This window comes from Rutilus rutilus (genome assembly GCF_951802725.1).
Source record: "Rutilus rutilus genome assembly, chromosome: 8".
Taxonomy (NCBI): Eukaryota; Metazoa; Chordata; class Actinopteri; order Cypriniformes; family Leuciscidae; genus Rutilus; species Rutilus rutilus.
In genome coordinates this window covers 19,172,860-19,191,165 of record NC_140222.1, presented here as the reverse complement: position 1 = coordinate 19,191,165, position 18,306 = coordinate 19,172,860, and the positions used below count along the sequence as shown (strand labels likewise).

Sequence of the window (18,306 nt, the reverse complement as noted above, 5' to 3'; positions counted from 1 at the left end):
CTAACCCCGCCCTAAACCTACCCGTCACTGGGGTTAAGACCAATCAGGGATGACTTCCCTAAATAATATTCATGAGCCTTCCCCTACCATCCTGGAAAAAAAAAAAATCACCCCCGGGGGTGGTACGGAATTCGAGAGCTCGATTACCCCCCTGCTTGAGACAGCCAGGTATCCCAGAATGCATCTCGCACTAACCAGCAAGCGCCAAAAACGTAGGAGTTTTTTTTTTCTGAGATTTTCAGGCGAGAATGTAGTTGTTTAAAGCTTAAATCTGTGGTTTATTTATAAAAATAGCACCTATTTGATCATTTGATCTAACGTTTTCGGAGTTGTGAGATCCAGGCGATCACCGGGTGCTCAGCGCTCATTAAAGTGTAACTCTCTCAAACTTCCATTTAAAAGCATAATTAGAATGGAAACATCACTTTTAAGTTTGACCGTATTTTCGTTTTTGGTCAAATTGCCTTTTGAATGGGAGAGCTAGGGGCACGACTATGATAGCATAAAAAAAAAAAGAGAAGTGAGAAAAGAAAAAAAGAGAATGTCTAACATTCAATAGGCTATTGCAGAAAATACTGCACTGGTATTGCCATGTAAATGCATTAGTATACAATATATCAATACACCATGCTATCTGATTCAATCGCTGTACTGTCATTATAAAATTACATCAAATAATTATGATGATGAAGTTGTTTCTACTGGAAATGAGTCAAACATTCCTCTAGGAAGTTGTGGCTTAGAACTGCGGGAACGTCTCCAAGATGCTTGAAGAAACCTTCCTGCAAAGCTACCTGAAAAACTATGCGCAAGTGTACCTGGACAAAAGCCGATTTAAACGCAAAGGGTCGTTACACCATATATTGATTTGAATTAGTTAATAGAAGTTAAATCATAAATACATTCAATTTGTGATTTTATTTTTGAAAGCATTCTCACTTTACAGCATTTTAACACAAGTGCCAGTACTTTTCACAGTATACTGTAGCTTTGCAGGAAGGTTTCTTCAAGCATCTTGGAGACGTTCCCGCGGTTCTTCTGGATTTAGTTTGTCTCAGTTTTTTCTGTTTCTTCATGTAATCACAGACGGACTCAATGATGGTGAGATCAGATCATCCTGGCTGTTGTCAGATTCCTTGTGCATACACAAATCTCACTGGATTATTACAATTAATGGCAAAAAGAATGTTTGGAAATGTAAACTGATATTTCCTACTGACACACTACAGCAAAATATATAAATAACTGACTTAAAATAACTGGGGGGCTGGTGTGATATGTTCATATTTTCTGGCTCTGCTCAGAATCCTGGCGGCAGCGTTCTGTATGAGCTGCAACTGTCTTATGGTCTTTTTGGGAAGGCCAGTGAGGAGTCCATTACAATAATCCACCCTGCTGGTGATGAAAGCATGATCAAGTTTCTCTAAGTCTTGTCTGGAAACAAATCATCTTATTCTTGCAATTTTTTTCAGATGATAGTATGCTGATTTAGTTACTGCTTTGACATGACTACTGAAACTAAACAACTTTTACCTTATTTTAATTATTCTCAGGTTAGGTAAAGTAAGTCAAAGCTGTCCTATAATAATAAGCATTTGAATTTCCATACTTACAGTTTTTTAGATCACAGAAGACTTCTCCGTGGTCAGTTCAGCTCCAGCTTTTGTAAAACAGAGACTTATACTCGTGTTAGGACGAGTTAGGACGCGAGTTCTTAATTTCAATTATATATATTTTTTATTAAATACAGATTAACTAGTTTACATAAAAGGTACTAATATATAAAATAAAAATAAAAGTAAATCAAAACCAAATAATTTACAAGCTTTTATCTTCATGAGGCACAATGGCAAGGCATCTAACACCGGAGAGGCCGTCCTTGGTGAATCAGCCTCTGACTGGACATGCCATTCCAGCTCTTTTTAAAGTCCATCAACTTTTTGACATCTTCAGTAATCCCCTCCTGGAAACCCCCTAGGACTTGGTCATTAAAGCCTTTGCCTCTTCGTCCTCCTTCTTCTGGACCTTTTCTTCATCGCTGTATCTTCTGTATCTCGTCCGCAACACATAGACGGTAATGCTTGCATTTTTCTTCTTTCTTTAGCAAAGCTCTTTCTAATACAGTTTCAATTTCTCTCTACTCTGCCATATGCTTAATAAATGCTTACAACATTCAGTGTGGTATGTTTTTCTTCATAAACCATTTTCCCAACATATGGTTACAATGATTATTACAGTGCCTTACATTATATAACACTTTCTTAATAAATAGTTTAACAACAACTTCTGGTGTCTTTCTTTATAAAAACACTTTCTTAATACAGTTACAACTGTGGTTTACTACGACACATAAGTACTTCATACAAAAGGCATAATTATAATAAATAATTGCATATTCCATAACACTATAAATCAGTATGTTTCTCATATACTGAATATACTGAATTTTTAAAATCCATTATTATAGTATTTTGAACACAAACATGCAACACATTTATAGAAAAACAAGCATTAATTTTCATAATACTCATTCACAATGAGGCCTGAAAAAATTGTTCAGACAGACAGTAAGATAGATTTGTAACTTTAGTATGAACACAGAATATCAGAGCGACACTCTGAGCTTTTATCACTTCAGTCCTCATGAAATCAGTCACTTTACATTTAAGATTAATTGTATTAATTTCACATCTCAAAAGCACACATGGTTGACTTCAAACACTGTTAATGTGTCTATTGTTACAGTAAATCATCACTGTTGGCAGTCTTATCTTTCTAAGGATCGTTTGTTTCGTTCTTTTCCGCTTCATCTGTGAGAAAACAATGAAAGAATCACAGAAGTTAAAAAGAGAAAGAAACAGTTTTATGTCTGCCTATAACACTGACGCAGCATTGCATTTCAATTTACTGTATTAACAGTGTTTATTAAATTAAGCCATATTTACAAAAATGTTTAATGCTGAGTGTTATCAACAGAGTCAGGGCTCCTGCTGTATTGATTCAACTGTTTGTTTATATTTACTTGCTTAACAGACCATTGAAAAATGATCAATGCATTGATTAATATATATACTATATATATATATATATATATATATATATATATATATATATATATATATATATTATTTTATGTACATTTAATGAGTACATCCAATAATAATAGATTCCTTCATTTTATTTGAAAGTGTCACTCCGAGTTTATTGTGTTTCAAATAGTGAAGAATCTACTCAAAAGGGAAAATTAATATATTATACATAATATAGAATTTATATATTATACATAATATTTAAATACAATAATTAAATCTGTGAAAACTAAACAAATCTTTCTTTTAAATGGCAAGTTATTATAGAATATACAGCATGTTATATACAGAATATTGTATATATTATTACAAGGTTAATTATATCTAAATGAAGGTCAGTGTGTCACAGGGAAAAAAAGTATTTGTAAGAATTCTCTGTAGTGAAGCCAAGAAAATCTGACAAAATTGTAAAGTTAAATTAAAAAGACATCGAGGTCATCTTTATCTTTATATTCCTATTAATGGTGTCAATGTTGTAATAATGTCTGAATGAACAAGAGGAATGAATCCATATCACACATCTTACAGTGTTTGTCCATCCTGAGCAGTATTTTGATTCCCTTGCAGGAAACAAACATAGTTTAATCTTTTGTAAAACTTTAATTTTTCACTGGCATACACAAATAAGAAGAACAATCTGACCGACATCTAAAGCAGCCGATCACAGTTCTTCTTGTCTATAGTTGCTACTATATATTCAGATTCACACATCTCAGATTTGTTGTGAAAACTATAACTATAAGCCAGACAATCAGATCAGATCATACTGGATGGAGAAAGTGTTCTGTCCGTAATTTTAGTCTGTGCTGAAGTTGCTAAATAATCTTATCAGACCAAACATCTAATTTTAAACATTTGCCTTATACCGTTCTTAAATTGTTCAGTGTGCAGATTTGTGTTCGCAGTATGAACTTGCAGAAGTACCATGTTGCTTTTAATTAATCATACAGTAATATTATTATTTTATTATTAATTGTTATTATAAGCTTATTTTATGTTTAGTTGTAAGAAATATGTGACCTGATCTGTCCAGGATATGATGCCTCTACAGTCTAGTTAAACAGCTTCTTTGTTATGTGTTTAATATATATTTAAAATATGTAATATCTTCATTATAGATTAATGAGGGCACATCATACACAGACACAGCAAATAGTGCAATTGTTGCTGAGATCAAACACTATCGTATCTGCAGTTACTATGTTCAGTTTGAGTTTTCTACAGACACACAGATGCAGATCACAGTAGATCAGTGTCTGCCCTTCATCTGTTATTGTTTAACAGTATTCAGACTTTACTCAGGTTTATTTCCAAATTATGTGAACCGGTGGTGATATTTACCCGTAGGACTTTTGCAGCAATGGCAAATCACAGCAGCAACTGCAACTGCAAACACCAGCAGAACACCAGCAACAATCCCTGCTCTAGCACCTGGAGACAGATCTGACTCTGTAATGATAAAGACAGACATTAGTGTGAGTGTGTCTGATCTATAACACACACTATAAACATCAGCACTATATAACCTGAGTGTAGATCTGATACTGTAATGATAAAGACAGACATTAGTGTGAATGTGTCTGATCTATAACACACACTATAAACATCAGCACTATATAACCTGAGTGAAGATCTGATACTGTAATGATAAAGACAGACATTAGTGTGAATGTGTCTGATCTATAACACACACTATAAACATCAGCACTATATAACCTGATTGAAGATCTGATACTGTAATGATAAAGACAGTCATTAGTGTGAATGTGTCTGATCTATTACAAACATTTTAAACATAAGCACTATATAACATTTCAAGTGCCATGTCTGTCCAGACACCACTGAACCCTCCATCTGATTGACGTACAGTGAACTTCCCATCCTTGAATTCCCTATAGATGTTTGGAGCCAGTGTAGGCAAGCTTCTCATAGCTTCTAGGTAGTGGGGCAGGCAGGATACGTACTTGTAGTGGGCAGCAGTTACAAGGTATGGTAACATCTTTTCCAGTTCAGCTAGGTATTGTTATCCTACAGACCATTTGTAGTGTTCAGTATTACAGTCTGATATCCAATATAGCTACATATCGTTTTTGTGTGGCCATTCATGCCACAAGCTAACTAGCTATACTAAACCTGAACGTAACAACTGGACAATTGGCTAATTGCTAACGGCAGCTAACATTTATTGCAGCCTTTAGTTATCCTTACTAGCCTACTATTACAACGTCTGACATGAAAAACACTTAAAGGACCACACCAGCCTTCATACAAGTGTATTTCCAATGATTCCTTGCTCCAAACGGATCCCATAGTAGCATTTATTCTCATATCTATTTCTTTACCTAGCAAGTCCAGTTAAAATTTTCATAATTTTTCAACTTCCAGTTGAAGCAAAATGGACATATAGGACACATACCTCTCGTAGAGCATATAAAAAGTCTCTACCCCATTCCTGTGAGGAGTTATGGCCGTTTAAAGAAACCCCCGAAATGAGCTAAAACGGCTAAAGCTAGCTAAGTAAACTAGTAGAGAATGAATGCTGCTGCTACAGGGATATGTTGGGGATGAGCAATCATCAGAAATATACTTGTTTGAAAACTGGTGTGGTCCTTTCAGTTAATTACCATTACAATCAGTAGCGGTTTTAGGCACGGGCGAACCGGGCAATCGCCCGGGACGGCATTTTTGGGGGGGCGGCGCCGCCGGCACGAGCAAAATAAATAAATAAAAAAATTAATCTGCGCCGCGAAGCGGTTTTCTATTATCTATCATTTCACTGTGTGGGGAATTGGCAAATTTGCGCCCCTTGCAGCTGCAGGCGCCCCTGCTTGCTGAGAAGATGCCGCGCACAGAAGCTGTTTGTTTGAGAAGGGGAAAGGGGAGGGGGCGCGGATGCGCGGGCGCGGATGACAGTTCACCTCTGGGTCTCTCCCAAATGGAACGGACAAGGAGGGGGGGGGGGGGGATCCATATAGTTATCTAAGTCAGTCACACCTCGACTTTCTTCCAAATAACGCACATTTCATTCATAATATTATAAATACAGGCCTCTATATTTCCTGCACATTTTTGTTTTTCTGAATGGTCTGAATAAAAATAGGTAATACAAAAGGATAACTTGGTCACCACCACCAAGGTGAATTGGTTTAGTCTTGACTTCTGGTCGTGACTCGTGAGTGACAGTTGGTATGGGGGGGATCAGGGGAAATCTGTTGATTGTCGTCGATGTCGAGTGCCAAATAAGAGATGGACAAGAAAGGTCACAGCCATCAGGTGTCCAATTTAGAAACGAGCGAAAGATAAAGGTATGCAACTATGTTTTCTCTGTATGATTACGGTATCCATGTCATGAATGAAGGGGCAATATTAATTGGTGGGTATAACTCTTATTTGTTATCCTTTTTGCTATGATTCTTGCTATGCTTAACAATAATTCGGTTTTAACTCAAACACGAGATCTAATTTCACCATAATATTGTGGTTTGCAACAAAACTGTGACAAGTTCAGTTATTACACTGCAAAAAATGCTTTTCTTAATTAGTATTTTTGTCTTGTTTCCAGTCCAAATATCAAACATTTCTTAAATAAAGATGCATAACGTTAACAAAGTGGTAAAATGACATAAGATATTAAGTCTTGTTTTCTGGGGAAATATATATTTTTTTATTTCCCCAGAAAACAAGACTTAATATCTTAAAATTGAGTGAAACACTTAAAATTGAGTTTTTTTAAAGCAAAACATGATGATCTGCCAATGGGGTAAGAAAAATTACACCCCCCCCCCCCCCCCATTAAAATTAAGGGGGGGGGGGGGGGGCGCTCGAAGGGGGTCTCGCCCAGGGTGTAATTCAATGTAGAACCGCCACTGATTACAATATCCATATTACCATTCTTTTCCCAAAACACTGGGTATTCAGTGTATTCGGTATTCACTAAAGTCACTGTCACTTACCACAGACAACGATAAGCAGCTTCGAAGTCCATTGGTTACCGTTGGTTGGTTGTTCCAAACTCATTCAAAATACTAAGATCATGTGTGTGTGTATAAGTGTGACATGACGCTAAATATCCAGCATGTTTTTCAAGATTTTGAGAGTAGTCTAAAATTCTATTGAAGTTCTGAGCCTGTTGATCAACTAGTAGTTAAATCATCACAGAACCAATGATTTTAGTTAGATTTGTATATTTATTTCTGTGGAATGAGAATACTGTTTGGTGAAAATAATGGCATATTGACTGATGTCATAACTTGGGGGAATAGTTGATTGCTAATGAAGTAAAGATGAAAATATTGAAAAAAGTGAGAAATCGCCTTATTTTTTCATCAAATTAAGCCAAAAATCAGGTAAACATGTGTTTTAAGAGATATTTTGTCATTGGATGTTGTCACCACATGTGTTCTGTGCATCTGGAATGCATTTATTGACAGCTTACCCAACCCTCTGAGGATTTGAGGAAAATTTCCATTTTCCAAAATTTTCTATCAAAAAATGAAGGGTACATACACTAAAATGGCCACAATTTTTTTCCGCAATGTTTCCGGCAGAGCAGACCCTCCAATTATTGGTTCTTAGGGTCAAAGTAAACAGAAACAACACAAATAAAAAGTATGGCAGACCATGTCAGGTTCAACCCATTTTACTGAGCTTTTGAGACTTTGGCTCCTCGACTACTGTCAAAGGTCTAATCTGTTCTGCTCTCTGTGACCTAGGCTGAATCCGAAATCGCCCCCTAAACCCTCATTTACTATTCCCAACGTTAGTCCACTAATACTGTTCAATTGAAGAGGTGAATGAAAACAAGTGAGTGAATTCAGACACCCATTGATCGTACAGTACATCGGTAGTACATAAACTAGTTATTGCGGTGCATTGTGGGATTGAATGAGTGCACACAATAATGTCCACTATGGCTTTGGACACCACTACAAATGGCTGTCCCCTCAAATAGCGCCCTATTTGAGGGTATAGGGGGCGATTTCGGATTCAGTCCTAGTTTTTCTGAGTTGTCCTGATTTGTAATTACTTATACCTGGTGTCTAGTTATTTCACTCGCTCCCATGTTTGGTCCATGCTTATAAGCCCTCAGTTCTCCCTCAGTGTTTGTCGATTGTCGTTTATGTTGGTGTGTAATCCTTTCCTGTCTCCTATATATGTGTCATTAAATTCTATTTCCTAGTGTTTATCTCCATCTTCGAGAGCTTTATTACATGTAACGTTACAACTTCATGGCACAAAAACTTGCCAGCACTTTGCAAACCATTCCAAAATGTGTTCTTTGATGCAATTGTAGGCAGCAGAGCAAAGTTCATTCTGCGGTAATTTGATCTAATATTTGATGTTTTCTTTTTTTTTAAATGCTGTAGATTTTTGTAGGCACAATAATTAACATGATAATAAACAGCTGGATGACTGTTCCATTTGTTGACATGACATGGTTAGAATCACATTGTACATTTTATATTATAAGTTGGGTGTCCTCAGAGATAATCACCATTTTTATAATGAAACTAATATTTAAAAATATGAGATTAATCATAATATCTCCATCTATAATAAATCTATATTAATTTATTATGGGATCTCTTTCAAAGCTTTCAGAATCTTTATTTTTAAAATAACTTGTGTTTAACATACTTTATTGACAGTAGGGCTTTCACTTTTCCTTCCTCCATGCTCTCATTATTTTTTATCCCCTATTTATTGACTTCTGATGAATCTCTTTGTAAGTAAATATCAGTTCTACATTTTGGTTATCAGGCCCATAAACATGCAATTGTAACGATGAGGTAGGAACAAGGCAGAGAGAGAATCCATACGCAAGCACTAATTTAATTAAACAAACAAACAGGAAATCCAGGGCAAACAATGGAACACAGCACTCAGAACAGGAACATGGAAACAGCTACAATGACTGACAAAAAACAACTGAAGCACAGAGGTTTAAATACACAGGCAAACAAGCTAAACAAGGGGGCGTGGTTAATCAGAAACACCTGGGGAGACTAATAAATAAGAAAAACTACAAAGGACTACAAAACATGGCACAGGACAGGAAATAACAAAAGTCCACACAAGACAAGAGGAACACAAGACAGGAATCATGACATAGCCCCCCACTTAAGGAGCGGATTCCAGACGCTCCTCAGGAAAAGAGTCCAGGAGGGTGGTAGAGCGGAAGAGAACCTGGAGACCGCGGCAAGACGGGAGACCAGGGCGGAGCAGGCAGTGCAGGAGGCCAAGGAGGAGACGACCCTTCAGGCGGCCAAGGCACAGGAAAAGACACAGGCTCAGGAACAGGAACAGACAGCGTGGCAGCTGCCATCTCTGCTGAGGACTCAGGTTCAGGCGGGTTGGCGGCCATCTCTGCTGAGGGCTCAGGTTCAGGCGTGGCGGCGGCCATCTTGTCCGGAGACACTGGCTCGGCGGCGGCCATCTTGTCCGGAGACACTGGCTCGGCGGCGGCCATCTTGTCCGGAGACACTGGCTCGGCGGCGGCCATCTTGTCCGGAGGCTCTGCGGACGTGACGTGAACAGTCTCTGGCTCTGCAGACATGACATGAACAGTCTCTGGATCGGCAGACATGACGTCAACAGTCTCTGGATCGGCAGACGTGACGTGAACAGTCTCTGGATCGGCAGACGTGACGTGAACAGTCTCTGGATCGGCAGACGTGACGTGAACAGTCTCTGGCTCTGCAGACATGACGTGAACAGTCTCTGGCTCTGCAGACGTGACGTGAACAGTCTCTGGATCGGCAGACGTGACGTGAACAGTCTCTGGATCGGCAGGCGTGCTGTGAAGCTCAGGTTTAGGAATAGGCTCAGACTCAGGAACAGACAACGCATTCTCATCCTAGGGCGTCATATACGGACCCTTTTGACATTTCGTCTACATCGAACGCACATGGCACCCTTTAGCGTCAATATGACACGCACAGAGCCTTGTTCGGATATGGGTAAGTTTAGGTTTGGGTTAGGGTTAGGGTTAGACCGCTAGGAGGCGCCTTCTGGCCCATATCTATCTGCGTCTCATATTGACGATAAAGGGTGCCATGTGCGATTTATGCAGACGAAATGTCAGTATAATGACACCTTGGGATGCGAACGGGCTGGAACAGACGCGGTCTCAGGAACAAAAAGAGACTCAGGAAGCGTGGAGGCGGCCATCTCTGCAATAGACGATCTCTTAGGCGACATGGCGGCAGCCATCCTGGGAACCAGAATCAGCCGTGGCCGCCTTCTTGGCTGGAGACACTCAGGCGACATGATGACGGACATCCTGGGAACCATAATCAGGTGTAGCCGGAGATTACTTGGCTGGAGGTTCCCCTTTAATGCAGCTGGATTCATTTTTGGTCGGTCATTCTGTAACGATGAGGTAGGAGAATCCATACGCAAGCACTAATTTAATTAAACAAAAAGGAAATCCAGGGCAAACAATGGAACACAGCACTCAGGACAGGAACATGGAAACAGCTACAATGACCGACAAAAAACAACTGAAGAACAGAGGTTTAAATACACAGGCAAACAAGCTAAACAAGATAACACGGGGGCGTGGTTAATCAGAAACACCTGACTAATAAACAAGAAAAACTACAATGGACTACAAAACATGGCACAGGACAGGAAATAACAAAAGTCCACACAAGACAAGACAAGCAATTAATCTGCATCGTAGGGATACACAAAATTACTGGAACCACATCGGAATCAGCCAAAAAAGGCTTGAATTTAAATCATTGGCCTGGTATGAAAAATTATGCCGATATGCCTTTCCAAAGAGATAAAATGTTGATTATGTGTCTACAATAACTCCCATGTGTGCTAAAAATAAGATCACATCATAAGTGTGGTCATTCTTGAAGTGATTAGAGTCAATGTTTTGGACTGCAACCTCAAAGTAATGGAACATAAATAATGTGACACTGAAGACTGAAGTAATTGTCAGCGGTGCAGGCCGGGGCGGACTCGGATGACCAGCCGCCCCTGACTCCAGACACCACCGTGAGGAGCCGACACCACAGGCACGCGACAGACGGACAAAGGAGGAGGCAAGTAATTTAGTTCACAAGTAACAATCTTTATTGAATAATAGTCAACTTGAAGAAAGAATAAGCAACTCTTGTCTTCTAAGGCTATTCGACCGGATTAGCCGCTGGTTTGATTATTCACTGTCTTCGAGACCCAATGGTGTAATAGTGGCTGGGAAGGCTTACTCCACAGCGTTGCTGCACATCTGCAGGATTCAGACAGTAAGTAACAGGCAATGTTTCTTCGCTCAGCAGCAGATTCTCTTATCAGGACATGTAAGGGAAATCGTAACTTTAAAACTCACTTCACAGCGTTGCTGCACATCTGCAGATCTCGAACGGTAAGTAACAGGTAATGCTTCTTCGTCCAACAGCAGATTCTCTTATCAGGCCATGAAAGGGAAATTGTGACTTTAAAACTCACTTCACAGCGTTGCTGCACATCTGCAGGTCTCGGACGGTAGATAACAGGTAATGTTTCTTCGCTCAGCAGCAGATTCTCTTATCAGGACATGTAAGGGAAATCGTAACTTTAAAACTCACTTCACAGCGTTGCTGCACATCTGCAGATCTCGGACGGTAAGTAACAGGTAATGTTTCTTCTCTTAACAGCAGCTTCTCTTATCAGGACGTGAGGGGGGAATTGTGACTTTAAAACTCACTTCACAGCGTTGCTGCACTCTTCAGGATTCTTCCCTCAGCATCACTCACTTTCATCAGACATTAGCAAGAGACTCAATAGGCAGCTTTACCAGCGATGTTGTACATCTTCAGAGCTCCATCAGTAAGTATAACGATTCAGACTTTTCCCCAGCCATATGGTTCTTCACGAGACTTGTAATTTCCAGAGAGAGGGAGAGGATTAACAGCCTTCAATGAGGAATTACTTCACGACAATATTCAGTGGAAGAGAGGATAATACAAAGCATTACTTCACCAGTTCAGTTATATCGTTCTGGAATTTAGATGGAGACCAGTAGATCATCTCACAAGAATGAAAGCAGGCGTTGGAAGACTCTTCTCAGCATAGCACACAGCACTCGTGTTCACTACAAATCCACAGCATTAATTCGACGTGCATCAGGTAAGGCAAAACAACTGCAAATCACTCACACAGTAGGGCTGATCAGAAGCCTCGCTTCATCCATGCATTTCATTGGGAATATTCAACTCTCAGTTCTTCTCCAATATATCTGAAACAGATGTCCTCTTCAATAGTAAGTTTCACATTCACAGTCTTTTCTTCAAGCTTTACATTTGATTCAATGATGTAATTAATTCACTTATCTTTCTCTCTTCCAGCGCAGATCCAAGCAGCAGTTCAATCCAGTAATATTCCACAAGCAGCTCTAACGACAGACTCCAATGGCAGTTCTTAGTGATGGGCCATTTGAGCCGAGGCGTCGGAGCGTGTGTCAAGAGAAAGTGGGCGTGCCAGATGAAGCCGCGATTCGAGGCTTGTGTTGTTAACGTGAAAATCACGTGACTAATGACAAACGAGGCCTCGGTTTGTGTGGATACGTCATCGGTTCGGTCTGAGTGTCGCTTCCGGATAAAAGGCGGTTCGAAACTCGCGCCTCCTTGTGGGTGTTGTCAGGAGTAGTAGAAGAAGTTGTAGTAGTGTCAGAGAGTCAGAGAGTTAGATGATAACTGTTGTGTCATATGTGAGGGCTGTATATTATTACATTATCAGGTTAGAATAGTTATAGTATATTATTATTATAGTAGGCCTAGCTATATTATAGTCTGGTTATATTAATTAGATAAGATTATTTGGATTGCTCTGGATTTTTGCATCTGGACTGGACTGCTTTTTGATTTGGATTGCCTTTTTGGATGTGTTTGCTTTTTGTGACTCTTCTTTTTCCTGGTAATGGAGCCAGCAAGAAAGAGGGAATCCTCCCCTGTCTGGGCTCAACAGAAGCATCAGTGTCCTCATTTGTACCACTGCCATTTTTACGTTCCCCTGCATCCCCTGTTCCTTGTGAAAGGATATTTTCCAAGGCTAGAGAGATTTTGTCCAAGAAGAGGAATCGTCTAAACCCCAACACACTTGAAATAATTCTGTTTCTCAATAAAAAATCTATTGTAATCCTTCCTTCCGGACTATTCTGTTGCAGTTTACTTTAATCTGTTATCTATAATCTGCTAAATGAATAAATTTACTGTATTACACTCCCTCTAACATAAGCACTGCACTCAACACAGTGTCACTGTTGTTGTTCATACTGTCACTATCCAAAAAATTTATGAATAATTAATAAACTGTGTGTGTGACTCTGCACAAGTAAATTCAGACAGAGAAAGATACATATTTTATATAGTAATGGACAAATGTCTGATCATGTCTTTTTATTATTGCAAATGAAAGGTTACAGACATCAACAGTGAGTAGCCTACAAAATAAATAAATAAATATTTGTATTTATAAAAATATTTTTATAAAATATACATTTAAATAAAAATATACAAATAAATATAAATATTTATTTGTATATTTACATTACAAATAAATATTTTTATTTCTAAAAGTATTTTATAAAATATACATTTTTTTATAAAATTTTTTTTTTTTTTTAAATAAAATTAGGGGGGGGGAGGGGGGGTGCGTGGCTCTGAACACTGGTTCAAAATGAATGAATTTGTCTGCTATTTCTTTGCACAGTAGCTAGGTGTCACTAGTGAGCAATGCTGAATGAAGCTTCGAGTAATGAACCTTTGGCTGAAGCAATGGACTGCGAGGTCTCAGTGGTTCAGGAAGCCTCATTTTGCCATCACTAGCAGTTCTTCACTTACACGAGTTTCCAGGATTACAACGTCCAAAGTGAGCACTCAAACAGGAGATCTTCTACCCCACAGCATGACGACAGAGACCCAGCCGAACAACTGGTCAACTGAACACCGACCAGCAACTGCACCACAAGCAACCATCTTCACCGACTGAATCCAACTCGATTCCACTCCATACCACCCAATACCAAGACTGGATACCACGCATTCGACGACTCCCGGATACCACCCCTCTTCTTCTTCTTCTTCTTCTTCTTCTCTAATATTAATGGCGGGTCGCAACCAACTTTTTCAGGTGCATACCGCCACCTACTGTACCGGAGTGTGTAATTCAAGGTTTTAGTATTTCAGGTTATAAATTTAATGCACCCATAAAAAAAAAAAAAAAAAAAAAAAAAAAATTTAAACACCCCACAAAACAACCTTTTAACCCTATATGTTATGGTCTAATCCTGTAGATTTGAGAAAGTTAAAAAGAGCTTTGCAACACTCCCATGTTTCCTCACTCATCCCCAGTATCCCTTCTAAATTCCATCCCCGTCCTAATTCACATATCTTATCACGTAAGATGTTCCTCTCAAAATCATATTTACTACACTTCATGATGACATGCTCAACATTTTCAGGAACATTACATACCTCACATTTATCAGACACACATTTTGCCATTAAATACAGTGTTGATTTTAACCCAGTATGTCCAAACCTTAATCTTGAAAAAATCACTTCATCTCTTCTACATTTCCCTTTGAAACCCTTCACCTTAATAGATTTCTGAATGCTGTAATAGTGTCTCCCTTTAGTGTCTGTGTCCCACTTCTTCTGCCATTCGTCACTCACTGCTTTCCTAATTAATGATTTAGCCTCTCCTTTTCCAAAGGGAACTTTCATTATTTCATCATCTTTTAATTTTAATGCTGCCTTTGCAATCTCATCTGCTTTTTCATTTCCCTCAACACCAACATGAGCCGGGACCCACACAAATTGTACATCACCTCAAGTTCTTTGTATTCTCAGCATTATTGTATATATTTCAATCAATAAATCATCTCTTAAGGTCTTTTTGGAATTCAAACTAAACAGGGCAGCAGTGGAGTCTGAACAAATGACAACTCTCTCTGGCCTCACCTCTTCTATCCACTGTAAACCTAAAATAATAGCAACCATTTCTGCTGTATATACAGATAATTTATCATTAATTCTTTTACAAATACCTACATCAAACTCAGGTATGTATACTCCTGATCCTACATGTTCATTCCCTGGATCTTTTGATCCGTCAGTAAATATTAACATATAATTATAATAATTCCTCTTCACATAATCTCGAACCAAATATCCTATATTATTCACATTACTTTCATTCCATTCTTTCTTCTTCTCTAGAAGTTTCAGGTCCACATTGGGCACATGAAATATCCACGGAGGAACATTACCCCATACAGTAGTTGGTCCATATTCTATGCTATTTAATCCATATTCTTCTGCTACTGTATTAATATTCCAACCAAATCCTTTACCTTTCAGATGTTGTGTATATTCCCAACAATCACACAGAACATTTGTTGCAGGTTGTTCCTCTCCAGATCCTTGTAACTTGATCCAATATGCTAAAGACAGCTTAGATCGTCTTAAATATAATGGCAATTCATCAGCTTCTACCAGCAGTGCATTAGTAGGGGTTGTTTTCACTGCACCTGAGTCTTAGAGCTCTAAACTGTATTCTGTCTAATTTTCTTAAAATACTCTTAGCTGCTGCTCCATATACCATACACCCATAATCAATACATGATCGTATTAAGGCCCTATAAATATCTAGTAGTGATTGTTTATCAGCTCCCCATTGATAACCAGAAACTGACCTCATGAGATTTAGTACCTTTTTACATTTTGTTTCAACCTGTTTAATATGATTCTTCCATATACATTTCTCATCAAACCACAATCCTAAATACTTGAACTCTTTCACTCTTTCCATATTTTGTCCATACAATTTAAACTGTATATTATTAATCCTTCTCTTTCTGGTAAATGACATATAACATGACTTTGCAACTGACATCTTAAATCCCCAATCATATGACCATCTTTCAACTTTTAATATAGCATTCTGTATGCTATTAGTCACATGTTTAATGTTTTTCCCTCTTTTCCATATAGCCCCATCATCTGCATAAAGTGATGACCCAATATCTCTACCAACATTTATAAAAATATCATTTATCATGATATTAAACAGAATAGGACTTATAGCACTCCCTTGAGGAATACCATTTACAATATCAAAGTACTCTGACACAGTATCCCCAACCTTTACACGGAAAGTTCGATTAGACAGGAAATCTAACACCCAGTTGTATAACCTTCCGCCAATACCCATTTCATGCATTTTAATCAATAATCCTTCTCTCCACATTGAATCATAAGCTTTTTCAATATCAAAATATACTATAACCATGATCTCTTTCATACTAATCGCCTTTTCTGCCTCATTGCTAACTTTAACCAAAGCATCTATCGTTGATCTTCCTTTACGGAATCCACTTTGGTATTTATTTAGCAATCCTCTTTGCTCTAAATAATATGACAATCTACAAACAATTATCTTTTCCATCCATTTACACAGGTGTGATGTTAAGGCTATAGGTCTGTAGTTTCCTGCATTAGTTGTGTCTTTACCTGGCTTACCAAAAGGTAATATCAATGCACTTTTCCAACTATCAGGCATTACACCTTCTCTCCATATCTTAAACAGTTTTAGTATAATTTCCAAGCCTTCTTTTGGTAATTGTCTAAACATAGCATAGCATAGTTGATCTTGCCCTGGAGCCGTATATCCACTTCCCTCTAAGACCATTTTTAACTCATGTAATGACAAATCCATGTCAAGTGCCGAATCATCACTATCTTTTTTCTTAGTTACCTCACTATTTGTTCTTAAAATATCCTTTTTCCGTTGTTTATGTATTTCATCTAAATGACTCCCACTATGTACACTTGCAAACTTCTTACCTAGTAGCTCCGCTTTCTCCTTATTTGTAATTGCCAGGTGTTCTCCATCTATCAGCATTGGGATTTTAACTGATTTTCTTTTCCCACTCATCTTTTTGATCATTGCCCAAATGTCACCCAATTTAACTTCTCTACCAATGGAGGAGCAGAATTGCCTCCAAGCATTCTTCTTGGATGACTTAATTACTTTCCGTGCTATAGCTCTCTTTCTTTGATAGTCAATCAGATTATCTTGATTCAAATTCTTTCTTAGAAATCTGAATGCATGATTTCTGTCTTTTATAGCATTTTTACATTCATTGTTCCACCATGGAACTATTTTCTTTTTCTCATTCACTGTACTCATAGGGATACAGGTTGTTGCAGCATTAATAATCATGGAAGTCACTGCTACAGCGCAACTATTTACATCACCCTCCATCGATATTTTTCCAGAATACTCAATACAAAGTTCTCTGAATTTTTCCCAGTTAGCTTTAGGAAAACACCATCTCTCTATTACATAACCCTCCTGAACATACATATCAAAGTTCATGGAACACAAAATTGGAAAGTGATCACTCCCTATATTGTTATCATTCTTAACACTCCATTCACATAAATTACTCATATTTACAGAGACTAAAGTAAGATCTATACAAGAAACTGAATTTCTTGTAACATTAACCCTGGTACCTCTTCCATCATTAAGGCAAGCAAGTAATCTCTCCTCAATTAGTTCTTCCACTACTTCTCCATTTGTGTCTGTATGATTACTTCCCCACAGAGTATTGTGAGCATTAAAGTCTCCACACCATATTTCTCTTCTATCAACACTTTCTGAAATTTCATGGAATGTTTGCTTTGATAATTTCTTACACGGATTATAAAAATTGACTACTTTGATATTTCCTCTGGGACTACACATTTCTATTACTACACATTCATACTCATTTGGGACAGTTACCCTTCTATATGCTAAAGTATCCTTAACAAATGTTACACATCCTCCACCTTGTTTTCCAATTCTGTCACATCTAACCGAGCTATATCCTGGTAGGACAAAGTCCAAATGAGGTCTTAACCAAGTTTCTTGTATACACAAAATATCAGGTCTAACTTCCAGATCAGCTACAACCTTCTTGAACTCTTGACCATTTGCAACTAAACTTCTGGCGTTCCAGTGGAGGATATGAAATACCATAATGAGGTTAATCACCTTGAGACACTCCATCATAATTATTAGGGTTCAACATCTCATGAATCATTTCAGCTGTAACTTCAGTGATCCCCAGTATCTCTATGGCTGCCTCTACTATTGTCTTGATTCTATCACTTTTTTTCTTTTGCTGTATTGCCACATTGACAGTCTTACAGATGAAAGCAATAAATTTAGTTTT

At 38.1% G+C, this 18,306-nt stretch overlaps 1 protein-coding gene across 1 annotated transcript in view; it reads right to left on the bottom strand.

Annotated features, from left to right (window-relative positions):
- LOC311295964 (uncharacterized protein) overlaps nucleotides 1–18,306 on the bottom strand; it is a 597,210-nt gene that overhangs the window by 566,450 nt on the left and 12,454 nt on the right. The window contains exons 4-5 of the mRNA XM_084417547.1: nucleotides 4,431–4,538; nucleotides 970–2,810 (exon numbers count right to left, since the gene is read on the bottom strand). Of these exons, the coding sequence (XP_084273673.1) occupies nucleotides 2,776–2,810; nucleotides 4,431–4,538 (143 nt within the window). The 3' untranslated portion in view covers nucleotides 970–2,775. The remainder of the gene's footprint in view (nucleotides 1–969; nucleotides 2,811–4,430; nucleotides 4,539–18,306) is intronic.